This window comes from Clupea harengus, chromosome 5 (genome assembly GCF_900700415.2).
Source record: "Clupea harengus chromosome 5, Ch_v2.0.2, whole genome shotgun sequence".
Taxonomy (NCBI): domain Eukaryota; kingdom Metazoa; phylum Chordata; class Actinopteri; order Clupeiformes; family Clupeidae; genus Clupea; species Clupea harengus.
Window position 1 is genome coordinate 11,977,579 of NC_045156.1, and position 27,628 is coordinate 12,005,206.

Sequence of the window (27,628 nt, forward strand, 5' to 3'; positions counted from 1 at the left end):
GCCGGTTAGCTCCTCCTGCAATGCCTTGCTTAAATCAACAACGGAGCGGCGTTTTATAAATGATAATGTGAACTGTTATGCGGCTGCCGGCAAGTTATTTGATCACTTTTGCGTCATAGAGAAAGAATGAACATCATTACTCACCCCTCGTTAGTGTGGATGTGGTCCTCCTGAAGAGGTTCTTCTACAGAGTAAGAATACTTAATTTACAATGCTTATCGGATAGAACAAACTTTCAAGAACATCTTACACGTAGGGCAAGAGGGTCTCTTTTTGGAAGAAACCCCCTATATGTTTCTGTCAATGTGTGTGTGGTTTTTTTTCTCCACTTAGAAACTTTTGGAGGTTATGTATGCCAAATGGCCTTAGGCACTGACCCTGAGTGGCTCGTGGGGAGCACGTGACACCATTAAAGTAAGTTTTATGGTTAGGCAGGGCTGACAAACCCCTCAATATATTTACATCATACATAATGTTAACTGTCGTGAATCGCAGCTGTTGGCCACTCTTATCTGGCTGGACGGAAGGGCGCTGGGCGTTTAGTGAGGATTAGCTCGTTCCCGATGCTCCCTCAGCCTCCTCGTTCGACACCGGCAAATGGGTCCCAGACGGTGCAGTAAGTTAATAATCTTGTTTCTAGAGCTTGTAATGAAATAGACACCTGCCCTTCGGTCACCCAAGGGGCATTAATGAATATTGTAATTTAATGTTTCTTTGAGAAATGCTTGGGTGTTCTTTGCGCTAATGGTTGTCAATTAGGCTCTTAACATGTTGACATTGCTTCCCTTCCCTCACTTTGGAGAGTCTCGTTAATATGAGAGTTGAATATCTGTGGGATAAGTAGTTTGGGGATCTCTCAGTTCTTCTCTCGCTCTGTCCATATCTGAGTCTGTGTGCTTTTGCGCACGCGTGCATGAGTGTGTGTGGGTTGCGGGGGAAAAGGCGATTTGGGTTATGTACCTTCACAAGCATCTTGGATGCTGCTGTGATGTGCCAAATTAAAAGGTTTTAAAAATAGAATTGGTTTCGTTCAGTGTTTACATCTTATGCAATCATAAGTGTGTCTTTCTGCCATTTCTTGAAACCGAGTTTCTTTCGTGGCCTGGCCCTTGTTGTAATCCACAGGTTGTTAGAACCAGTCATGGATGCTGCGGGGTCCTTTCTGATAAAGTAGTGGATGCACATTTCATGCACATGTGCATAATCTGCGATATAAAATGCTTACACAGTATTCTCAACAACTTCTATGATGTTATAATCAGACTTAAATGAAGTGGCGATACATGTACAACATTACAACATTATAAAATTACAACATAGGTGGGCTAATTGAGATAGCAGTTGTCCACCGTTTCAGCCATAGTGCAGCAGGCTGAACTATAAACTATGATTTGAATGGGAAAAATGAACCTTGTTAATTAATTACCCCCAAGTCTTTTCTGAACGCTGTGAAACAGATTGCACCGCTCTGCTATTTTCCGGCCACTGATTTTAAGTTATGCAGTCTCAGCTGGATAGTACATTATCTGTTTTTAGTGAGTTGGGAAACACGCTGTTCATAAAATTAGCCGACTACATAGTGCTATAACGTTCCCAATTAAGTCCTTTGAATGGCGCCTTGTCTTAAGTAAACGGGAAAAGGATAGAACTTTTGTTTTAAAGAGGTTTCGTTTCACAATCAAGTATTCACTCTCTTCACTGCTGTGTATTGCACATACTTTGTATGGACAGGTGCTTGGTACTGTCACCCAAACTCTAGAGTATCATGAGAGGCGTGAATGTGTGTATATGTATGTGTTTGTGTGTGTGCGTGAGAGAGGGGGGGTAGTGCGAGGTATAGGGGGCGTGGGTATAGGAAGCAGAGCAAACTCCCAGAGTCTGATCCCTGGTTGCATAGTTCAGCTGCAAGCAGGACACGTTCGTATCTGCTATCTATGTTATCGTGTCATCTTTCTGGCCTAAGCTGATTTCTCAAAGTCAGAAATTTCAACATTATGATGATTTCAACCGACAGGAAAAAAAGCATTTAATGCATTTGATGGTGTGTAGGCAATTCAATACAAACCTGTAAAAAACTAGAACCATCAACCAAGGTGATTTTCTGCATAATACTGTGTCTTTAATTACACTGTGAAACTACAGCTCATATGATACATTTTCAAATACACTTACGGCCGGTTGTATCAAATTACAAACATCATAAAATAGCATTTTATCTTAACCACTTTTGAGTATGCTACTTCAACGGACAAAGCTTCAGCATTGAGGTCAAGTGATCTCCCAGTCTTACTGCACCGTCTACGAGCCTTGGTGTTCCATAAATCCTACTGACGAGATGTGAGCACTCGAAATTGCTGTATTATGATCTACAATACCTTAATAATGGCCGTATATATTATGATAATCGTTAGCAATACAGACTCAGAGCTCAAACGTGCCCTTTCCTCGCCATTGTTTTACCACGTGATAAATCCAATAATTAGCCTTCAAAGGACACGGCCTAGAATTTGGCCCACATCTCTATACCTTTCATTACATCAAAGACACGGGGAAAGAGTTGTGCGCAAAAGCAGTATTAAGAAATAATGAAGGGATTCATATATCTATTATACATCATACATCTATTATGCATACTTATCTCGCATGGAAATTACCCACCCAGCTTTCTAAATGGTGCTATCTACCTGATGTACAATGGTTCCTGGTGAGCTGAATACGGTCAGCAATGTTGACAGCTGTATCACAGACAGTAGACCGCTTGAATCCAAGGCATGGTCATATATGTATTATAGAATATTAAAATAACAAATAGCCTATCTAAATATTTGACACCAAATACCATTACCTCACATTTGTAAAATGACCCAACATGACGATGACACTAAGGCAAACCAAATCAGGAACCATATCAGACTGTTACCTCAGACACTAACTCATCAGCTCAACGTTTTGAGGTATTAAGATATCGCTTATCCTTGTGAATGACTTGCACTGGTGGAGTCGGACTTATTACAATTTAGGCTATTTCAAATCTGAAAATAACTTTGGACCACAGTGGACCGATATTGTGTGTTTACTAGTGCCCATTTTCTAGCAGCGGAGCTAATTATGTAGTAAAGCTTCCACTCGCTAACGAGCTTTCAGTGGCTACGGTTCACTTATCCACACTAATTATGAAGTGTCCACAAAACTAACACATTTACCTAAATCACATATTTGTCATACACCAAGTCTGTTGTCACACCCCAAGTCACTTACTATGGCCCTCTAAAATGAAGGCTTAATATCAGCAAAGCTTAGCATCACTAATTTGACTGTGTCAATGTCATAAAGGCTACCGTTTCAACATACTGAAAGACACTTGCCGGAGATTGCAAGCCCAGAGACGTATACATACACAAACACGTACATACACGTGGTGATTTTGTGCAGGCGTTAACATTAAATCAATATAATTTATGATGTCATCTGTTCTTATTTTTAACTACTTAGATCTACGTTTCACGTGCGTGTATTGACTGGATTTACCTCTATTGTCAAAGCTTAGGCCACAATGATACCACTTGTGGTTTACATTTAGCTCTGTTTTGGAATCATGTTGTCGTAAACAGACATTCCAAGCCCTCTTAGGAGATGTACTGGTGTGTATGTATATCATTCTGATGTTGACAAAAAAACTCAAAGAATTAGTCTAGATAGCCCATCTCTCTTTACATGAAGAAATCAAGAAACAAAACATACTTAACCACATACAATGATTAAAAGCAGCAGCAACATTCATTTATTCAAAAAACAAAAGGCCAATCAAGGGAAGCAAGGGAATTCTTGATATTGCGATGCTCGACGGAAATCCATCGAAAGTAGTAGTTCCTAATTGGTCAAAGGCTTCGTCACCGACGGCTGCAGGGGTCTGTTGAAGCCAGGAGTTCAATAACCAGGTGGTTTTGGGTCATGCTGATGTATAGGGTGTGTTTTTAATGCAGGGGGCCATGGTAGGGAAACTCCATATCCTAACTCCATGTTGAATATTAAGGCCTTTACCGGGACATGGCGTGTCATGATTTTCTTATTTTTTCTGTTAAAAGTATGAAATTAAATGTAGAATTAGTTTGCTAGGTGGCTTCATTTTTCCGGCACTGGGTTATAACTAGTTATTGAACAGGAAAAAGATCTAAATGACATTTGTGTAGAGACAAATTTCATTGACGATTCTTCATCAATAACTCTTGGCAGTGAACTATTGGAACGAGTCAAACGCAGGAGGTGAAACGCCGGTCAATCTGTCTAACTAATATTAAAATGTGCTCTCAGAGAGCGAGAGAGAGAGGAGAAGAAGAAGAGGGAGAAAGAGAGAGTGGAGTGGGGTGGTGGGGCATGAGGATGTAATGCTTTTCCCAATAAAATGAATTAACTCAGTTACAACATTAAAAAGACCATTTTCAATAAAAAAATTGAAAATGTTAAAGTATAACTGGAATCAAAGGTGTGAGAACTGATCCTTATTTTATGATCATGAGGGCGAATACAGAATGCCTTTACTTACCCTCACCTTGTTTGTATTCTGCTTATTCTGATAAATTACGAGTTTATCAATAACGTGATATTATGGTATGCTGTTGTGCGTATCTTGCTCTTCTATTCCATTTCAAAGGCCATGCTGGGGCTCGTCCCTACGCGATGCACAGGTTATCCAGCGGTCAGTGGTATGGTAATGACGAACAGAATAAAAACCCTGGGGGACAAAAGAAAGTTATTTTTCATCTCCTGTCACATGACTGCTTTTGTATCTTCCGTTTTTATTGAATATTTATAATATGTTGGGGCACCCCAGGTTAAGTTTAGGGCAAATGGGAGAGAGATTACATTTAATTCGTTATTTTATCATGACATTTCAGTTAGTTATAAAAATGTTCTGTAATCTTCTGTTTTCATTTATGGCTGGACATTTCCGAATATTTTTTTAATAGAATGGTTGCGTAGAAGTGTGTCTGAGAAATCCTGGTGCAGAGAATGGTCTCTTGAGCCATTTTGTAATTTACGAGCTCCTGGGTTGACACTAACGACGTCTCAGTGTTTGCGGAATTTCTCAAATATTTGGCCTGTCTTCTCTCTGAACCTCTGGCCTAGACTGCACAAATGGTATGAAGGCAAAATTTCAGAGGAAATCAAAATAGTCGTTTTGGGGAGACATGTCAGTATGAGGAGAACTTTCGAAACGTTGTCATTTGAGTGTACAACTACAGAATCTTTTTGCATCGATTCCTTTCAAGTCTATTATCATTTCCATTTATATTTTCAAACCAGATTTCCAAAAAAACACACCCCGAGTTTGTCTAAAGTTACATAAGTGTATGTGGGTGTAGGTGTGTGTGTGTGTGAGAGAGAGAGAGAGAGAGAGAGAGAGAGAGAGAGAGAGAGAGAGAGAGAGAGAGAGAGAGAGAGAGAGAGAAAGACAGAGAGAGAGAGAGAGAGAGAGAGAGAGAGAGAGAGAGGGAGGGAGAGCGGTCGTTGAGTCTCATTTGGCATTTGCAGCTATCGACACTGAGCTCCAAGTCGTCTATATGCACCCTGTAGAACCGAATTTGTGTGAGCAATCAACAACCGCAAATTCGCGTCTACGGGAATACATGGGCGATTTCAATACTACCGCTTTGTCAAGCTCTGCTCGATTATAGAACTTCTGATATGAGATATGTTTTAACAGTCAAACAAATCCAACCAGGGCTAAAGACGAGAAGTGGGTGAGAGACAGAGAGGAGGAGAGAGCCAGGAAAGGGGAAAAACGGTCGAGGAAACCGTAAAGCATGGGAGAGCGTGGGGATCATTGGAGGCGATTGATTTACGGCGTTTTACAGACCAATAAAACTTAGACAACATTCAACGAGAGGCCTTCAACGTCGCTGGCCGCGTGCGATTCCAATAAATAAGACATGCTAACGTTATGTGTCGTTTTTATTCTTATCCCATAAAAACTGACAAAGCAATGATATCCATTATTTAAGAAGTAGCGTAGAGATGCCGTAACCTGGTCTGCTTCTGAGCCTAGTCAATTACAGGAGCTAGAGGGATACAGTCTGCAGCCTGTCGTCTTGCTATTGATCACGTCCTACTAGCACGACTGCCTCTGCTCTGGCAAGGGTAGTTCCTCTGTTGCAATAGACTCGCTGGCTATACTGCTGTAGCCCCAAAAGCATCCAATGACTTTATTTAACTTTTACGGCCTGTTCTACAACCACTAAGCAGTAGGCCTATACTGGCCTTTCACTGGCATATCATTTCATTATTTTCCTGATTAATAACAGCATACAATCGGGGCCCCAATTGGTGTTGATAGTGGCAGTAGCATACGAAATCTTGCTGCTATGATGAATAACTGTAATTATACTGTCGGTCTCGCCACCATGTTACCTTGGCATTTTGGTTTATTTAACTGGGTCAGTTTCTTGAGCCCTTGTTTGTTTCAAATATTATTTTGTATAGTCCCACATTCATAGGTATAAGGATGCATTAACGTCAGTCTTCTATTTTTATTTATTTATTTATCTAGCATCTGCATCACTGTACAGATATCCTGAATTATACCATCTGTGGATTTAGGCGAATACATCTCTCAGTTGGTATGGAGTTGACGTTCCTTCCCTATGTTAGTGTCGATGCTGCTACTTTGTATTATTTTTCCAGCACATTTTACGAGCCATGTCAGGTTACCTGTGTCCCACAGCATGGGCCAGTCCAGCACTGGGGCGCAAGCAGCGATGGTATGTGTGCATTTGGCAATGTTCAGAAGCAGGTTCATCGATATACCGGGCCTCCATTTCATACAACACACTCTCGCACACCTACACAAAGGGGTACATAAAGATCCGAATAAACATTTGGTTCCTTATCCGGGGACTACCTCGTTGGCTGCCATTGGACTGCTGCGTCACGTGGTAAAAGTAACTTTACAGGGTAGCTCGCTAGTAGGAGGGCTTTATGGACCAGAAAAACGACAAAGGTAGAAAAATTATTTTCCACTCCAGAAATTAATGATCATGAGCTCGTATTTGATGGACTCTAACTACATCGATCCGAAATTTCCTCCTTGCGAGGAATATTCACAAAATAGCTACATCCCCGAACACAGCCCTGAGTATTACAGCCGCACGAGGGACACCGGCTACCAGCATCACCACCAGGACTTGTATCCTCCGCGCGTGACCTATCCGGACCGCCAGTATAACTGTGCAAGCATACCCGAGCCGGAGCCCCAGCGAGGGCATGGGCTCACGCACTCAGGGAGCCTGCTGGCGGCGGGGAAGGCGCAGACTACTCCACGTGAGCCCCCGCCACCTTTACCCACATCCCCCACAACCCCACCGACAGCACCTCCCGCCTGCATTCAAGCTGCCCCGGAGCTTCCCACCAGCACAGCCGCGACTAAGCTGCCCGTGGTCTACCCCTGGATGAAGAAAATCCACGTCAGTACCGGTAGGCATCAGAACCCTGTGTTGTTGTTTCCCTTTGCTCGCTCACTCCCTCCTTCACGTGCGTTTCCCCCTTCCCCTTCTCTTATTTTACCTCGGGAGTCTGCTTGAACCAGCCCCGTGCAACGTACGTTGTGAGAGAAGCCCTTTGAAACGACGCATATGAGGCGGATTTACGACTCAGCATTGGCAATTACACCCGCCATAAATTTTATAGCGGAGGCACTAGTCTGGACAGCCGTATTGCCATGTGGCTTTTTTCTGTTATGTATGTGTCGACGGAAGGAGAGAGAGGGAGGAAGATAGAGAGAGGGAGTAAAAGAGGAGGCAAAAATATCTTAGATTTGTAATGTTGAATTAATAATTTAGCTACACTCTTAAGTGTGAAACGACCGCTCATTACAGGCCGAGTCTTTTAGGAAGTGGTTAAATGAAAATAAAGTTGATACCCATTTCATTTTAGACACTTTTCACATTTCACTTCATTCAGAATTTACTATCCTCTTTTTCTTCTATTTTTTCCCTTCTTTTCCTCTATTTCTTTCCTATCTTCCTATCTCACCTTACCTCTTTCTAGCGAATCCCAATTACAATGGAGCGGAAGCCAAGCGGTCCAGGACTGCTTACACACGCCAGCAGGTCTTAGAATTGGAGAAGGAGTTCCACTATAATCGCTACCTAACTCGGCGACGACGCATCGAGATCGCCCACACCTTGGTGCTCTCGGAGCGGCAGATCAAAATTTGGTTTCAGAATCGCAGGATGAAGTGGAAAAAAGACCATAGGCTACCCAACACCAAAGTCAGATCATCATCTTCGTCGTCTACTTCAGGCGCAACCGCCGGGGCCAACACAGCTACCACAGCCGGCAATGTATCTAACAGCGCGGGCTCCAGCACCGTAGCAGTCCCCGAGCAACTCTCTCGGGTTCCCGGGGTCGATCGAGATCAGGATATAACAAGGTTATAGACACAAGAATATTTCAACTTGCGGGAAAAGAACAATGGAATATTTATGGAAATATATTCTTTTTATATGTATATTAAGATATGTTCTTCGTAGTGTTCTTGTGCGTAAAACTGGGTTTCCTCTGAGTCCATAGTTATATAAATATGCATGTTATATAGCATGGATTACTGCGAATACCTAGTGATTTTTCGGCTATCAGGGTTTATTTATTAAACATAGTAATTATGTAATTTTAATAAGTTGTTTTGACTGAGGTAAATGGACATTTTGAACAAAAGAGTCTGAGGGAGACTATCCGTCTGCTCCATGGCCTACATGCACAATCTTGTTATTTATTTTACAAACAAAATTGTAGATATTTTTATTGTTCCCCCATGTGAAAGATGATTACACGTCTTGCAGGGCTGAACGTACGTACTTAGCATTCGTGTAAATTATCAGTAAAATGTTGTGTTTGTTTTGTTTCTGCGCAACCTCCAAAATAAGGCCTCTAGTACTGAATAAAAAGGGTAGTGCGTTTTGTGATACTAGTATTGTGATTTAGACTGACTTAAAGTTGTTACTGTTAAACAAATGCAATAAAATAAGTTTAAATGTATTTGTGATAATCGTAGTGGCAAATAAAACTGTGAGTGTCAATTAGTTTAGAGTACGGCTGGTCGTTTATTTTACCTATATACATATTTGGCCTATATTTGTACACAGTGGTTTCCACAGATCATGTAAACGTCTTCCACAAGGGTACCCAAACAGCAAAACAAAATACTTTCGAAACTTGAAGTGCTCAATGGCATCGGAAAATTGATTGATGTCTCTTCTAACAATAATTCTATTCTTCTACAAGTGAGGGGGCTCCTCGCGAGGGCAAAGGATTTTCCAAGTCATCTCACATGAATAGATGTTTTGGGGTTCATGTAAAGGTTAGAAAGTCCCCCCCTCGTCACAAAAACTGATAACCTCCACACTCCACCTACACCAATTTTGCAAGAATAAATGGGACTTGCGACTTCAGCTTCATAGTATAATCAAATTAGAATATATACATATATAACATATAATATTATGAGACTGCAAAAACAATTATTTGGGATAGGGGTTTTAATATGCAATTAGCCACGCACACATTATAAAATATTTGGACACGTTAATGTAAATTCACATCGTCTATTCCAAATTAAAGTAGACTCAAACACAGATAAACCCACCCAGTGTCTTTGTTCCCCGTTTTACACCTACTTTGTCTAGATGAAGGTTTTATATCTTTTAAGATGACAGTTTGCAATGAACAAGCTGGTTTTAGTATAGACCGTATTTACAGGCTAGTTGTTTGTATCGTTGTTGGATGTAGCATTTATTTCCACTAATCAAAGGTCTTAAGGCCTTGAAGCGCGGATGACTGTAGTGGAGCCGTTATATTCTGGCAGCGTCAGTAAAATTTTTTGTCAAATATAAATATGTAAGATTATGACAACCTCATCTTAAGAGGCTTGCACACAAATTCCCAATTACACTGCATTGTGCCACGTGGGAAAATGACTGCATTTCAAAAGTAGTTTTAAAACTACTAATGATTAATAATGACTAATATCTAATAACAACTACTGATTTATATGATGTTTCATGTTGAAACGTAAAACCCTGTACAACTTATCAAAGCGACATCAATGTGATTAGACAACTTCTAAGTAACATAAAGTAAAGTCTGTTGATTGAACTGTAAAGACTTTGGTTAAAATCAAGAGTGTTTTGATCTTTTGTTAATAGTTTTCAACATACATACTGTACTGTCCGTGAGCCACAATCTCATTGTGTCGTTCTGTGTTTCAAAATGTATTCCTATGACTGTCCCACTGAGGCTTTTGTTCGGGGACGGGAAATAAATACCATAGGGTTTATGTGGGAAACAGTTTCAGTAGTTTATGTCATTGCTAAAAAAACGTACTGGCTTAAAACAACAAAACAAGCGGCAGCTGGGATTCGCGGAGCCACTGCAAGGCGTTTTATTAAGCTGATCTTGAATGGCGCTGACTCCAGCTACAACAGACCCCGGCCTGTGAGGAACGCCATTCCGTGTTAGTAAAGGCACATTTGCGTGACAGCGTAATCTGACCTTTCAACTTCAACTTAACTTCTCCCATCCAGCGCCTAGCCTTCCACTCGAGGTTTCGGACGATAAATAGGCTTTATCGGGCAGTAGTTCACACCCCTTCCCGGGAAGCAAATATACTCAGCCTTGTTTAGATAGAAACAATCTGACTTGGCTATTACTTTCCCTGAGAGAGGGGGCGGGGAGGTGAGATGAGGCTCACGTAGACCATGCTGGATCGTCATAGTACGCGACTAAAACGCCACTGTCGTTCCCTCTGAATTTTTTTTTCTGCGTTTGCTGTCGTCCAGAATGTGGAAAGAAGGATCCCTTTTGAATTCTTCGAACAGGCGATAAAGAGGGCTTAGAGTTCATAGCGAGGGCAGGTCCTTTGCGCTATTTGGTGTATGTCATCCCTTGCTCGACCTTTACAACGTCATAACACTCACGAAAGCTCTGTCGACTTCTAACATCTGGGTGTGTGCATGTGGGTGGGAGTGTATTTAGGAACGCATGTGTGTGTGTTGATATTGTAATGTTATGATGGCCTTTGAGCTGTTTTGATGATATCCCCAGCCTATTGATGGTTGACAAATTTGTTATATAGATGGTTTCTCAATATTTCTTTAGTAAATCAAATAAACAATGTATAACTACACCAAACAATTCCGTAATTCCATCATGTTGCATCATTAATTATACGCTATACTGTTGAAAAAGTAACTTATTAAAATTATAATAAAATCCTTCATTAGGTCTTCGGACAATGCCGTGGAAGTTTGTCAGTGAAGATAAACCGTCTGGACAAAAACATTACAGTAGCCTAATACTTAAGCCCAAATGATTTGACCAACATTGAGTGCTGAGATGGTAAACTTTGATGGTCTATTGAGGTGTCATCGGACTTTTATCTCCGTGATATTCATCAGTGTATGATAAGGAGTAGTAAATACAGCTTAATAGAATGTAATGCCAGAACGTTATTGCACACAAGAGAGCAGTTTCATGCGTGCGGGCCATCAGATATGCTCTATAATTTACTGAATGGCTAGATGCAGGCAGCCATGATACTTAATATCACCAACACCAGTTGGTTAGTTTGTAAACACACTGTTTTACATCATATGTGTGTTGTCTTAGCAAATCACCGTCTCGTTTTGCGACCGTAGACACCGCGCCACTTTGACGTCCCTATGCCCAACTATGCCAAGCATTTAATTGTAGTAATTTCACATGGAAACCTGATTGAGACTTAACACGTCACACTCCACGAATCGTCCTCGACCGGTCAGAGGTAAAGCAGTGGAGAATATTTTACTGTGAATGCCATAGAAGGAAAAGAATGGACGCCTGATAGCAGAGGGGTGATAGGGCTAACGCGTTGGTACTCACAGAGGTTGTTTTCTGCCAGGCTACAGACACTGTGCAGTAGTTCTCTATGTCTCTCAATCCCCTACCCCCCCCCCCCCCCCTCACTCACTTACTCACACACACTCACAGACAGTGTACTTTACAATAGGACAGAGAGAGAGAGAGAGAGAAATTGTTAAATGAGCGCTTACATCAGATATCACATTAACCGTGCTTGTGTGTGGAATTCTGTGCGATCAATGCTGGTTATTAATAAAAGTCAACTGTTTTCATATAAGCAAAAATAATGAATAACTATAACCACCATAACTGCATTTACTAATGAAAAAGAGGAGTAAAAACAGTTACCAATTAAATTGATGATACCTACGATATATTTCCATGTAAAGTGTGCATATCACCATATACACAAAACGGTTGTCAATGGATTGGAATACATCTTTATAAATGTCCAATAGGGCCTATATTTCCATCCATTTAACTTTGCAGACGCGCATCAGTAAATAACCTATGACCAGAATTTGCAGCTAAAAGCCTATAAGAAATGCCTATTTGTCATCTAACTGTGGTTTTGTAATTGGGCAGATGTGGAATACAAATTAGACTGTAGGTACATTTGGATAATCATGCACAAAGCACAAGATTGTTTTGGCTGCGGAAGAAAGGCCAAGTAAGAAAACATTTCCTTCTCATTTTTTAAACATATTAACGTTATTACCAGTGCAAGGATTACAGTTACTTATTACAGTAACGATAAACCAAAAAAAGGTCTTCACATGGTTTTGGTTTGAAGGTGTATGAGCCCTTCGAGTGCAGTTGTTGACATCGGTTTGCTCATGTACGGATTTATTTTCCTCTCCCTTAATGTTGTGCTGCGTGTGTGTGTGACTTGTAGTAGGTTAAGTGCAAGTCTTGCGATTTTGTTTGGAAGACAATGATAAATATTTGTAGAACCAATGAAGTGTTTACTTGTGAGTTCGTGTCTGGCGACCAGGAAGGTCACGACCCTACTTGAGATAGGGGGGACACTTAAAGCGAGAGGAAATAGAAGAGACCCCTTCAATGGTGACATGGACCACCACACTGCACTGGGTGTAGTGACTAGCAGGCTAGATAGACTAGTACCTGCTGTTTAGATGCAAAGTTAGGATAACTTACTGGACCATTTCACCACTGAAGTATTCTTTTTGCTTTTTAATTCAAATAGAAACGTGTTGCAGAAAATGTGATTCGTTGAAAAAGTGTTAGCAGGATAAAATGTGTGTTAGCATGACAAAACAATGCACGCTAAAAGGCCCATTTGTAAATCAGGCCATATCTGGAATAGTTTGAGGTACAGCATTCCTTTGCAACACTTTGATTTATGACACCGTTTTAAAGCACGTTTTATGTTCCTCCGCCCATCGCCATCTCACATAGCACTGGCAAGAGTCTCCAAGGGGGGAAAAAACCTTCAAATCTAGACAACCCTTAATAAGCGTTTTTCTTATATATGTCTATATATTGCATTGCCATAACACCGTTACATTTTTTTTGCAGTAATCTTGGTCAAAGGGCGCTTGTTTATTATTTTCTTTTTGTCTAGAGAAAAAAACGCGAGGACTAGATCTCCTAGAGTATGGCCTAAGCGTGTGTGCTGCATATGTACCAGCGCACATGGTAGCAGCCTCGCAGAGTTGAAACAGAGGTCGCCTGACTATTGAACAGAAGAGGGAGGGCATTCTCAATCGCGACGTGCTATAAATCTAGTCGCTCTCTTATTCAAACGCTGGAGAACAGCAGATGTTCCCCTCTCTCCACTGCGTGCCGGCGTGTATGCGTATGTGTGTGTGTGTGAGTGAGAGAGAGAGAGAGAGAGAGAGAGAGAGAGAGATAGAGAAGAGTACAGACTTCAAACAAACAACCAATTCTTGCAATGTTTGGCTACGGGCTTTGACAAGACCGAACCTGCGCTGAAGACTACGTGCCCATATCCCCGTAAAGGTGGCCCACAGTCAGAGAAAACAGCTCCTTGATAATCAATGTTTTTCTCGACATTGTTGAGTGACGTTTATGTCGCTCCATGCATTTTAAAGTAAGACTTTGGTTTCAGTACAATAGGCCTATAATATGATTCTAACAACATAAGATACAATTTTAAATATATTGCAGTAGGCCATCATAATATATAGTTATTCGATGCCCTGTGCTTTGTGGCAGGATTGAAAATTACGCTATTATCCGAACAGAAGACAGAAATATTATGTATTTACATCATGCAGCCTAGAGTTGCCAGTGGGCTATAGTCGACCATTATTAATGGTATCTTCGACAGTGCATGGCGGGTGGTCGTTTGGGTACAACTGAGAAGGTGAGGTTGCATATAGGTTATGCTAACACACCAACACACAGTTCCTTCCACCTTTCCTCAATTTGAAGGGCAATGAACTTTTTTTTGCTTAACTTTGTAAAAAGCCGCCATCCTTTGGGTGGCTGAACTGCTGATTCTTCGTTTTGTGACCTCAGACGGCCAAGTTACATTAGTCCTCTTCATAGCCTACAGAGCCATGGTATGTGTTCAGGAGGGGAATTAGTTCGCCTACTGCACAGCTTTAACCTCAAAGCCAAGGCTCCACAGGTAAACTAGCCCATGAAAAGGTTGTGGAGAATTAGCAGGAGTTGAACTGGTTTCTTCAAAATCTGGCCGTAAGGCAAGAAACTTTTATTCTGTTGCGGTCGAGTGAAAAGTAAGTAATTAAATGTTAAAATTACAAATTGTGTAGGTTACCCAAAGGTTACGTCAATATTATTTCTCTAGCCACATCCACCACAATTCACGAGTCTTCATGCATGTATTATAATAGACAACAAGATTTCAGAACAAAAATACAACTCTACACGAAATTAATTAATAAGAAAGCCTGAGCAATGCGGTATTTAAGTGGGACGTTTAAAGGAATAGTTAATTAAGCCCCCCGAGATGTATAATTGTGTTTGATCATTAAACGGAAACAAATATGTAGGTATAGGCAAATTATTAAATGACGCATGATTATTATCCCTCAATTATGAGGAGCAGCAATGTAGACTCGGTGATTTTAATATAATAGGTTAACCGTGCCGAACCTTTACTGTGTGTGTATGTGTGTGTTTTAGCATAACATTTCAAGTATTTTTTGCAAATGTGATCACATGTACATTTGTAAGCAGGAACTTGCTCAACCAGCTACATTTTCCTCCACGCTGATGTAGGAATCGTCTATGCTCTGTCGACTCCATCTTTTCTTTTCTTTCTTTCTTTTTTTCGAAACTCGGCGTTGTTTACAGCAACAGAAGGCAATGGAGTCATAAATCTTGGGCTGACTCCGCCGAGACAAGGCTATTTGTATGCATGGATCCTACCCCAGCCTGTACCTTACCCATTCACATCTCCCCAGCTCCCTGCCTCTCCCAGTCTCCCCTTCATCTGATCTGCCCTCTGAAAGTCATCAGATAGACACGGCTCGGATGAGGGGGTGTATATAGCTAATTACCGATCTTAGACTGAATTAACGCAGCTGCAAAAGGACCGTATGTGGGTATGTAAATCTGAAACACGGGCCATTCAAATTCATTTTGCTTCACGCTTCAATTTATTTATTTTTTATATCAGAAATGGGGTAGTATGGCTTGGGACATGGCGCTGCTAGTCGCTTGTGTGTGTGATTAAAAAAAAACACCTTCTTAATCGTGCGCAGCTTCTTCTCTTCCCTTCATTTTTTTTCGTGTATTGATGCTTCTGCTTGGCGCTGCCGAGACGGCCTCCTCACAGAGAGACATTGTAATGGTTTGACAGGGAGAGCTAACGGTGCGCGCGTTGCGAGCGAGGAGAGTAAAAATTGATTTATTGCCGTCGCTGCGGTTCATCCAGAGTTCACGAGGAACTGCCTGCTCGCTAGAAGTGCCGCAGCCGGGAGCTGTAGTCTTGCTCGAGCTGAAGGAGAGATAAACCAAACCATACTGTGTGTGATACATTGTACAACCTGTGTGTTTGTTGTACAAAGGTACATAAATATGATTAAGAATAAGTGACAAGACACCAATAAAATAAATAAAACCTGAATTATTATTATTATTATTTGCTGTTTTTATTATACAGTAAAATATGGAGACTTTGGCACTTGGCAAGCACACCACCACCACCATTATTATTATTATTGTTATTACTACCAGAAGTAGCAGTAGTAATATATAATTCATTTATAATGTTAGTATATATTATTATTATTGTTAATTTTTATTATAGTAGTTGTTGTTGCTGTTGTTGTTGCAATGTAGTAATAGTAACTGTATCCAAGACCTACATTTTAACTTGTAGTTGTACTATTTGGACCCTTTGCAAAAAAAAGAAGCTTTAAGGCTGCCACCTGAAAAATTCCATAGGATTTCGTCCAGGAAGAGACTATTTGGACACATTCTTTAATTGACAATTAAGGCCTGTCACCCTGAGGTGCTTGTGAGTACACAGACCAGATAATGTTAACATTGCCACATAACAAATATGCTATGCAGCTCTTAAAACAGCACAAGGGTTTGCCTTTGCTATTATCATTATTATTGTTATTCCACAGCGACAAGACAATGCTGAGAGGTTTAGTACATAAACACATAAACAGGAAACTTTTATCGGATTCCTTCCATAGCGTTATGTGAAATGCATACATCTGAGAAAGCTGTTAGGATAAAGAAATATGGTTATTAGCATTCCTTATCAGCACCTGGCTATCCGATGCACCAGATTTTTAGTACATTAACTGAAAACCACAGGCGCAAGACAGCCAACTTTGCCATGCAAATATGATCATGATCAATTCTCTTTTAAACACATTTATGTCATACAAAACATAAGTAATGTATTTTGGCATTTCATACGGCAGCCACATTTGCTGTATTTCACAAAGCATGCAACCACTGATTTTGAAACCACAAAATATGTGTTTGCTTATATATATATATAAGCTAACACATTTTTGTATATAGCTTAACTAGAACATCTAGACGATGGGTTCAACCCCAGGGAGACAGCACACTGATCAGCTCTTAAAACAGCACAAGGGTTTGCCTTTGCTATTATCATTATTATTGTTATTCCACAGTGACAAGACAATGGGGGAAGAATTGCTGAGAGGTTTAGTACATAAACACATAAACAGGAAACTTTTATCGGATTCCTTCCATAGCGTTATGTGAAACGCATACATCTGAGAAAAGCTGTTAGGATAAAGAAATATGGTTATTAGCATTCCTTATCAGCACCTGGCTTTCCGATGCACCTAAACTAAAAACAACAGGCAAGACAGCCAACTTTGCCATGCAAATATGATCATGATCAATTCTCTTCAGAACACATTTATATGTCATACAAAACATAAGTAATGTATTTTGGCATTAAACCACAAAATATGTGTTAGCTTATATATATATATATATATATATATATATATATATAGCTTAACTAGAACATCTAGACGATGGGTTCAACCCCAGGGAGACGGCACACTGATCAGAAGGCATCTCTGTACTGTACCTGGGCCTGGAGAAAAGCATCTTCTAAATGCATACATGTAAATGTTGTCACTGTTTGTTAAATTACAACACCACAGACACAAACACCTGTGTTATGGCAATAACAGTGACTACACAATGGTCTTTCAAACTGTAGTTCCTCAGAGGAAATATAGCGATGCACCTGTATCAGTGTTGCATGGTACTAGTTGTAGGTGCACTGTTATGTAGGCATACTAATTATGCACTGTTATGCACTATGCACCCATAGTTATCAGTCCATTTGAAAATACTTTACCCATGCAGTTTATCAGGGGAGTGTACAAGCTTGATTTACCAGGAAGTGTGCCGTGGAATGTTTATTGTTTGTGTTGTTTGTGTTTATGGTAATAATGTCAGTATTACTTCCTGAGTCAATCCTGTTTGTGTACATGCCGAGTAGGTCAACCGCTCCTACCGTCCAGGCCTAAACAGTCTGTTCACCAAAGAAACGTTTTTAGAACAGATGCTGCTACTGAGTGTCGTGTGGTTCGGGCAACCAGTTCAATTTAGCACATTGAACACTAAAGACTGTGAATGTGTTGAGGTACTCTGGACACATCTCGTCGTGTAATTAAAACTAAAAGGTTTGATTATCCCACTCTGTACTCTGAGGTTTGTTACAGTGCGAGCCGATCTCTTATAGTTTGCTACAGTGCTACCCGATCGTAACTAATAACTCTCTGCACTCATTTACACTGTGACGTTTCACTTTAAGTATGAAAATGCTGAGCACCAAACTCTTACAAGATTGTTATTAAAAAAAATCTAAATGTCATTAAACCACCGCTTGGTTGAATTTTCTATTGTGACTTTAGAACATTACAATTTGATATTTGAGACTTTAGAACGATTATGTTTTGATATTTGCACACCTATGAGGTAGCTCCAGCCCAGGGCATTGGAGTGTGGAGTCAGACCCAGATGGCCCCTGGTCTAATCCAGGTAAGGTGCGCTCCAGAGCGAGGCATTCTAGGCTAGGGTATGGAGCATGCCAGAGATGGGATCACTGCATGGGGATCAGTTTCATCCTGAGTAAATATCATTAGGTTACAGAAATGGAAGCACACCAAAATGGCTAAGATAGATGGTGAAAGGATGTGGCGGCCGACCCAGTTGCAGCTTTGCGAACGTAATATGGATTGAAACTGTAGCTGCTCTTTAATAATGTGAGCCTAAATGAGATTCTTTAAACCTCATTATAAGACTTGGGCATATGTGGCATGTGCTCAGTCTGTGTGGTTAGCATCTCCCCCCCCCCCCCCACTCTTTGCGTTGGGGAAGGCGAAAAGGCTTGAAGGGTAAATTAAATGGAGATCATATCTGCAGTGGAAGGCAGGGTCAACGTGGGGTTGACATTCTCCTGCACAACATCCATCACAGAGAACAGACACACCAGCAAGCACAAAGAGAGAGAGAGAGGGAGTGAGGGAGAAAGAGTGTGTGTGTGTGTGAGAGAGAGAAAGAGAGTGAGATAGACAAAGTGTGAGTGAGAGACGTACAGAAAGAGGGAGGGAGAGAGAGAGAGAGAGAGAGTAGGAGAAGCTGTGTCGAATTAGATTACATTAGATTCAACTTTATTGTCACTGTGCAGAGTAACGGTACAAAGGCAATGAAATGCAGTCAGCATCTAACCAGAAGTGCAAAAATATAGTATTATTTACAGATAAGTGCAGGAAAAGTAAGTACTACAGCATAAGTGCTGCTATATATTACAACACGTACAGTTATGGACAGTGGATAGTTATAATGTACAAAGATTATATATGTAAATATTTTAATATTTTTTAAACGTGTATATATACAAAGAATAAGTGGACAGATTTAGAGAAATACAGAGTGCAAATGTAGGGTTTTATGTACAGTATGAACAGCATATGTACATTTGATTAAGTATGTATAGAGTATAAACAGCCCATGTACAGTTGGTGCATATGTACAGTCACATTATTTGAACAGTACTGGTGGTTCAGTCTGTACAAAATATGAATACTGCAAATTACATGTTCGTTAAAGTGAACAGTGCAGTAATGATGGCAATGATGCTATTAGAGTGGTGGTGTGGAGTTTAGCAGGGTCACCGCCCCAGGGAAGAAGCTCTTCCTGAGCCTGCTGGTGTGTGAGCGGAGGCTCCTGTAAAGCCTGCTGAATGGGAGGAGGGTTAAAAGTCCATGGTTAGGGTGGGAGGCATCCTGGATGATGTTTCTCCTCCTGCCCAGGCGGCGTATATGGTAAATGTTCTTAAGGTGGGGTAACTAGGTGCCGGTTGATCCGTTGGGCAGTTTTCACCACCCGCTGGAGTGTTTTACACGGAGCAGAGCAGTTGCCGTAGCATACGTGTAGTTTGTGAGTATACTCTCAATTGTACAGCGGTATAAGTCCCCCAGTGTCCTGGGACACAGGTGAGCTTTCTTAATAATCTGTAGGACGTTAAGGTGCAGTTGTGCCTTTTAGACCAGGATCTAGGAGTTTAGGGACCAGGTGAGATCATCTGAGATGTGGAGCTTGAAGCTTGACACATGCGTTACTACGGCTCTGTTGATGTAGATGGGGGCGTGTGCGTGGCGGCAGACACTTCCGGTCGGGGTGAGTCGCCCGTAGGTCAGTGGTGTCCTTTCTAACTCCGGTGGTAATTTCACAAAGTTGAATGGAAAGTCACAAACTATACTGGTGCACCCACAGCGCCCCCACACATTGCTAAATTGACTTAATCTTTGTTTAACCTCATTGATTACTTGGTGTGTGTGTGTGTGTTTGTGTTTGGGTGTGTCTGCGAACGCGCGCGCCTGTGTGTGTGTTTGTGTTTGGGGGTGTGTGTGTGAACGCGCATGCGTGCGTCTACAGTATGTATGTGTGTGGATTATGCATTTTATGCATTACATAAATTACTTTGTCCGTGTTTATTTCAAATGCTCTGAGAAATACTCTGCAATATCGAAATGTGTGAAAATACCATAGTTCTACTAAACATGTACCACTAACTGCAATGTGCATTGAGTACTGGAGAGATTTATTTCAGTTGGAACGCCTCTGTAATTACGACATCTTTTTAGTGTTTTTACAAGCCCAGTGTGCAACCGGCTTGGAGTCACATGAGTTATTGCCATGACACAGGAAAGGTTGTTCACTTGCTCGTGATATAACAAGATAGTGCAGCCAGACGATTTCCTGGTGATTATCCAGTTTTGATTGTTTGATTGTCTGTAGGAAGGCAAAATTACTGCTGAAGAGATATATGTATTGGAGAATGTTTAATGAAACAATGTTTAGTGAAGGATTTTCTTTACAAGACCGTAACATAAGCTTACTGCAATAAGACACTTTGGAATAGTAACTGTGCCTTACACCTTGTCTGAATCTGATGACTATGGGATTAATTATTTCTTTTACTTTTTCTTTTACATTGATGTACCAGCTACACTCTACAAATTAATTTAGTCCAAACATCACATCCAAACATCAACCTAAAATAAACACTTTTGAAGCACTGTGCAAATTATTGTAACACATGTCATGGTTATCAATTGGTTCAAAGGTAAAGTTCAGTTTGACCAAATTTGTCTTCAAATTCATATTAAAGTAAACATATCACATCTCTGGGTCTGCCATTTTGTCATGTGCCATTTAGTTTTGTTGGGAATGAAAAAAAATCACAGGGTCATAATCCTTGCATTTAAAAAAGATAGAGAAGAATCCTACAAATGTGAATATTTAAATAAATGATTTACTTCAGGAGGACAGCATACAATGAATTTATGCCTTAGGCTAAAAACACTGCCTATTTTCAGTAATACTAAATGAGAGATTGTGAAAAAGTATATGCCTAGAAGAACCAGCCCAAACATCTCGAAATTATAATTCGTCAAGCAAAGGTCAACTTCAAGAGATGGCTCATGGCACATATTTAGTGTATAGATTTGTAGTGATAAACAAAGCTGTATTTGTTGTTTTAACATTACTTAGTTAAACTAGTTTAACTTAGTTAAACTTATACATGACATAAGTACATGTTCACAACTTTATATGTTGTAGTATATATTCCATTTAAAGTCTATGTTTTGTGGATCACTCCTACTAGTGATTTTGTGAATCACTCAGACTTGCCAAAGCTACTTAATCATAGCTCACAAGTCCCTTTTTGACGATGTTTTTGCATACATAACCTCATGAAATCTTTGATATCGGTTTGTATAGGTCCCGAACACAACCAGTAGACAACTTAGTTTTACATTTACTTTCATACTACAATTAATATATTGTAAATGAACCCTGTTCCGATTCAAATTCTGTGTGGCTGCTATCTGTCATTATACTGGCAAATGATGTGCCCTGACAAATGTTTGCATATCTCTGACTGTCTACTTAAAGCTTTAAAGCGCTCAGTGATTCAAAACTCAAAACCAATTACAGTGAATTTCCCTATCAGATAATGTACCATAACTTGAGATCTGCCCAGATGATTGACAGGAAATGGTTTTGTGATAGTTCCTCTTTCCTTAAATGCATTGCTTCCATCTCCTTTTATGCCTTACCTTTGAGAAAGGTCAAAACACAAGTCACTAAATGGGAAGTATATGTAAATTGAGTTTTGGAGGGTTTATATTTAAGCCAAGACAACACAAATCTCTCCGCAGAAATTCAATTTGGTGCGGTAAAAAATGAAATTTGACATGAGCACTTAGGTGATCTGTGAGTGCCTGGAGAGTCTGTTCTAGCTCAGACAACAGGTAGCTGTCATCTGGTAAGATTACTTACACCACACTCTGCCTTGGGACACTCCTTGAACTCTACAAATTTGAGGCAGAACTCCCACAAATGAAATGAGAAAAGCCTTTAGACTGCAGTCCCCACAGCAGATTGAGTGATAGAGGGTAAAAGGAAAATATAATGAACTTTTGCTGTGTGCTGTGTTTTTGGAAGGACAATGTTTGTTTTGTGAAATGTGGACAAATATTGAGAAATACGGAATGAGCAACACATTTCGATTTGAAAATGTACACAATATCTTGTGTAACACACTACATTATACACGTACATGTGCACACACGCACACACACAAAAACACACGCACACTCAGACAGAAACACACACACACAGACACACAAACTGTGCTATTGTTGAAGGTGAAAATTATTTAAGATCCTTTGTATTGGCTCAGGACGTCTGTTTCTCCTCCGGTTCATCCTGTTTACATTCTGGTTCTTGTTGTAAAGTTTTATTTACGTTGCTTTCTATTGAAGCCTAAACACTGCATGTTGTAGCCCTCACCATGGTAACAGATACTTAATTAGATACTAAATTACTAAACAGGTGCTGAGCAGTTGGCATTTGTATTTTGCACAAAATAAAGTCTTCATCAGGTGCAATAAAGATATGTATATGAAGGTATACATCTTCAACTTTGCTTTTTACCATAAAAAAAAAGGTCATAGAGTTGTTAAAGGCCGTGGTTTACTGGTGCCGGTTGGTGTCCTCATTGTACGCAATGAAATGCTGTTAAAGCTAAATCTAATCTAATCTGCTAATGCTTTATTATCACGGATGAAAAATATTCCCCGAAACAGCTTAGGTATGAGAAATCCACAGTGCCTGAGCATGCGGTCTTAGGTCTGCTTGTGTCTTATGCCTTGTCTCCCTCTGCCCTCTTCCTCTTCCTCTCTCCATCTGTTCTGCTGTCTTTCTAGGTAAATGGTCTTCATCGGGAGCAGTCACACTTGCCAACACGGACATGGGAAGACCCAGTTACCATTCAGAGCACCGCCCCCGGATGACACCGTCCTTGAGCGGGCAGGACATTGACAACCAAAGGAACAGGGAGGGAGAGAGAGAGAAAGGGAGACAGAGAGAGAGAGAGAGAGAGAGAGAGAGAGATCAAAGCATCTTGTTCCAATGTCTTCCCTCTAGACGAATATACTGTCCCAAACCACATCATGAAACAATGCAACTAATGTCGTTGAAGTTGTATTAATGATTGATTGATTGATTGATTGATTGTTCAGGGTTGTCTATCAGCACTTAAACAGGCCATCAGCACCAAACAGGCCACAGGCACCTTGGGAAGAGAATCACAATACATGCAATTAATAAGGACTTAATAATAAGTGACATGAAATTCTAAATATTCCTAGTGGCAGCAGTCAGTATGGTCCGAACATGTTGGGATTCCTATGTGTCCTTGTGCTTCATGGCACCTACTATGCACCTTTAAAAGACATGTGTAGAAAGCTTCACAGTACTCTTCCAAAGAATACTATGCACTTTTATAAGACATGTCTAGAAAGGTTCACAGTACTTCCAAAGCATACTATGCACTTTTATAAGACATGTCTAGAAAGGTTCACAGTACTCTTCCAAAGAATACTATGCACTTTTATAAGACATGTCTAGAAAGGTTCACAGTACTTCCAAAGCATACTATGCACTTTTATAAGACATGTCTAGAAAGGTTCACAGTACTCTTCCAAAGAATACTATGCACTTTTATAAAACATGTCTAGAAAGATTTACAGTACTCTTCCAAAGAATACTGTGCACTTTTATAAGACATGTCTAGAAAGGTTCACAGTACTCTTCCAAAGAATACTATGCACTTTTATTAAACATGTCTAGAAAGGTTCACAGTACTCTTCCAAAGAATACTGTGCACTTGTATAAGACATGAAAGGTTCACAGTACTCTTCCAAAGAAGACTATGCACTTTTATAAGACCTGTCTTGAAAGGTTCACAGTACTCTTCCAATGAATACTATGCACTTTTATAAGACATGTCTAGAAAGGTTCACAGTACTTCCAAAGCATACTATGCACTTTTATAAGACATGTCTAGAAAGGTTCACAGTACTCTTCCAAAGAATACTATGCACTTTTATAAGACATGGACTAAGGTGGACAAAGGTTCACAGTACTTCCAAAGCATACTATGCACTTTTATAAGACCTGTCTAGAAAGGTTCACAGTACTCTTCCAATGAATACTATGCACTTTTATAAGACCTGTCTAGAAAGGCTCACAGTACTCTTCTAAAGAATACTGTGGAGCTAATAATTCAAGAAAATCTCACATGATTCTGAGCAACTCATTATTGAGATTGTAGCCTAATGCTATTAATATTATTTACACTGTCAAACCAGCTGCAGAGGTAACACTTACAGTTTAACAACACAGTTGAGGAGTCACAACTCAGCTCACAACACAACTCAGAACACACTTGAGTTGTAAATGCATATGGGAAAATAGCGGGCAGTTAAGAATAGTGAGTTGTTATATTGTCATGACATGTTTCATACATACTTTTAGCAACAACAACGCTTCAAGAAAGCAAGCCCTGGAAGGGTGCTGCCTCAAGGCAGCAGCAGACATGTGCACCCTCAACATAGGGATGCCTGTTTGCCACATGTTGTAAACTTCCTCTGGCAAAATGCTGAGCAGTTATGTAGCTTCGTGTAGTCAATATGGGCCCCCCCTGTAAAACTTCATTGGCTTGTACTACACGACGTCTCATTACAGCAAGTTCAGAGGGCCCCTTGTGAACGGCAGTGAACGACAAAAGTAAGTGTTGCATCACATTATGAGGGTATGAGAGGTCTCACGATGTCACCAATTCAGCACCATAGCAACGAGGTTGTTTAGTGGAGTGTTCACTCTGATGTTTCACGGGTCTTATTTAGAACCTATTTCTGTTTTCTTTAGAGTACATCCTTCAAGGATTTTTGAAACGTCAAAACAGCCGAACAATTTGCAGGTTGAATATTGTAAGCTAGGGGACCAATTCAGGAACAATGAACATGCCAGGAAAATTAGACTTTTCTTTCTCGACCAAATCTTTGCAAGCCAAATGTAAACCTGATCCTTATAGTCATACTCAGCCTCTGGCAGACAATGTACCGGACAGACCTCATTTTTCCTACACTAGATTTTTCCACCTCAGAACAACCTGCTAAAAGTTTTTGTAAGAAGCCAAGTCACATTTAACAACCACAACCAGTGAAATCTCACTCCTCGTGAGCGGCTGGCGCTGTCATACCTAGCGAGTGAGAATGACAGGGAGGTGACTGATCACAGGACTGACACACGACTCTGCACAGGGTCGATGGGGCACGGCTCTGTCTCGCCTGCATGCACAGGGAAAATGGCGTCTTCGTGACACTTATTTAAACTGGAAAAGAGTTGCCGACAATAAAACTTTTTTTTGCAGCATATTAATTTTTTTAATCGCACTTGATATGGCACTGTATTCACTGAGGAAGGATATACCTGTTGTTATCTGTTGTTGTTTTGCTGAATAATTTATTGAATAAAGTCTACGTGATAAACATGATGAAATCTGTTTGTGGGATTCATTTTGATAACTGAAGAATTTCACAGCCCTTTATTGTAACTCCCCTACTCTCTCAGAATTAACCATATCAATACTAATGCATCACACAGTTTACTTGTTAATGTATAGTGTTTACATTGTGTCTGATAGCATGCATGTTATTTCTGCTCTCTATAAAATAACCATCAGACAGGAGCACCTTATTATTTCATGAGTAGAGTGGCTCATTTATTAGGTTGCATTTGGTAATAAGACGGTCTTAAACTTAATGATGCACACTAAATGTTAAGCCCTACAGCTTATCCCCTCCTACTAGATGTTGTCTTCATACTGTATGTATGTTACAGTGAAAGAGCTTCAGTTATCTGAACATATTCTTACTGGTAAAGAGCTTCAGTAACCTGAACATATTCTTACTAGTAAAATCTGATATACATGATTACATTTAATTCAGAGCCTTAGTATGACCTCTCAGTAAACATTGCCCACGTGCACTCAGCTAGACATTAGTAATATCGGCCCGTTTTAAACAGGAAGTCATAATCTAGCCCACTATATCCCACTCCTTGGAAACTGCCTTGGAAAATGTCTAATTAGCTCTTACGAGCTGAAGAGATCTGGAAGACTATCTGATTCAGGAGGGAGACCCTGAGGCTGTCATATTAGCCAACTGATCAGAATGGGCACATCTCCCTTCTTTTGTTTTAAACAAGGATGTACATGAAGTTAATAACTGATCGTCGTTAAGCTGATAGAATCTGATGGGTATTTTACGGCTTGTTTTACAACACTGCAGGCTACACGTCTAAAGGTAGGCTACTACCAGTGATTCTCAGTTGACCTCTTAAGTCAGGAAAGGGACCTCATGCAGCAGCTACATTCATTTGGAATGGGATGACAGCAATAGTGGAAGGTCATGAAATTATGAGGGTCATTCAAATGACCTCACCAGGCCAGAGTACCCAAAGCACAGAACCTTTGACCTCTTACAGCCATTGGAAATCCAGGGCCATTCAACTACTACAACTACAAAAATGGTGTCATTTCTATGTGACTTTGCGCACAGCTCTGACATTTTGTTCAAGATCGCAGATGACAGTTGCGCATGTGTGCATTACATCATGCTTGTGGTGAAAGAAGATCTCTGAAGTGTTTGTGTAGATAAAGCTTAAAGCCTCGGTTACACCCTCATCCGTTGTCTTTCTCAGTGTGAATCATCTTATGGCCTTTAAGCCAGTAAACTCTAAGGTCAGTCACGATATTTGATAATCAGGAAGTAATCTAGGCATCCTTTTATATACAAAAGACCCCTGTCTGACAAGTTTCCATTCAGGCAAGAAACACACCAATCCTTTCCTAAGAAAGTCTGATATATTCTTCATTATATAATTTTAAATATTAAGAGCAGTTTATACATTAATTTGAACTGATATCTGACATAATAAAACTGTTAAGGATAAATCACAGTATTGTATGCACGGACATAAATGACTCTGATTCCAGTGCAGAACAATGAGTGACAAACAAAGCAAAGTGCCATGTTCGTTGTCAATGAGTTGGCTGCATATTGATTATGTCAGTGCAATCATATCAGTTCTACACGTCTAGGTAGAGTGTTCAAGTCGAAGTACCTTTCCTTACCCAGACTGCACACCCAAAGGTTTCTCTGAAGAAACTTTCCTCTGTAGCAGAGTATAAGAGGGAAAATGTAGATATATGGAATGTAAAATGTGAAGTCAGTTTAGCTAAACAAATCATATATACATTAAGGTGTTCATTTTCTACATGAGGAAATGGAAAAACAAATGTACACTAAATGTTAATTTGGGTCATTGAGCTGTCGGCCCGGTAACCATA

At 40.3% G+C, this 27,628-nt stretch overlaps 1 protein-coding gene and 1 long non-coding RNA gene across 2 annotated transcripts in view; both read left to right on the forward strand.

The window, feature by feature from the left end:
* The window catches only part of LOC116220516, a 42,444-nt gene extending 16,673 nt beyond the window's left edge, over positions 1–25,771 (forward strand). Inside the window, exon 2 of the long non-coding RNA XR_004163706.2 lies at positions 23,139–25,771. This is a non-coding gene — a long non-coding RNA (uncharacterized LOC116220516). The remainder of the gene's footprint in view (positions 1–23,138) is intronic.
* LOC105908118 (homeobox C4a) lies at positions 5,440–12,030 on the forward strand. Its single transcript, XM_012836594.3, has 2 exons — positions 5,440–7,470; positions 8,044–12,030. The coding sequence occupies exons 1-2, from the start codon at positions 7,029–7,031 to the stop codon at positions 8,433–8,435; spliced, it is 834 nt and encodes a 277-aa protein (XP_012692048.1). The 5' UTR covers positions 5,440–7,028; the 3' UTR covers positions 8,436–12,030.
* Positions 25,772–27,628: the final 1,857 nt, after the last annotated feature.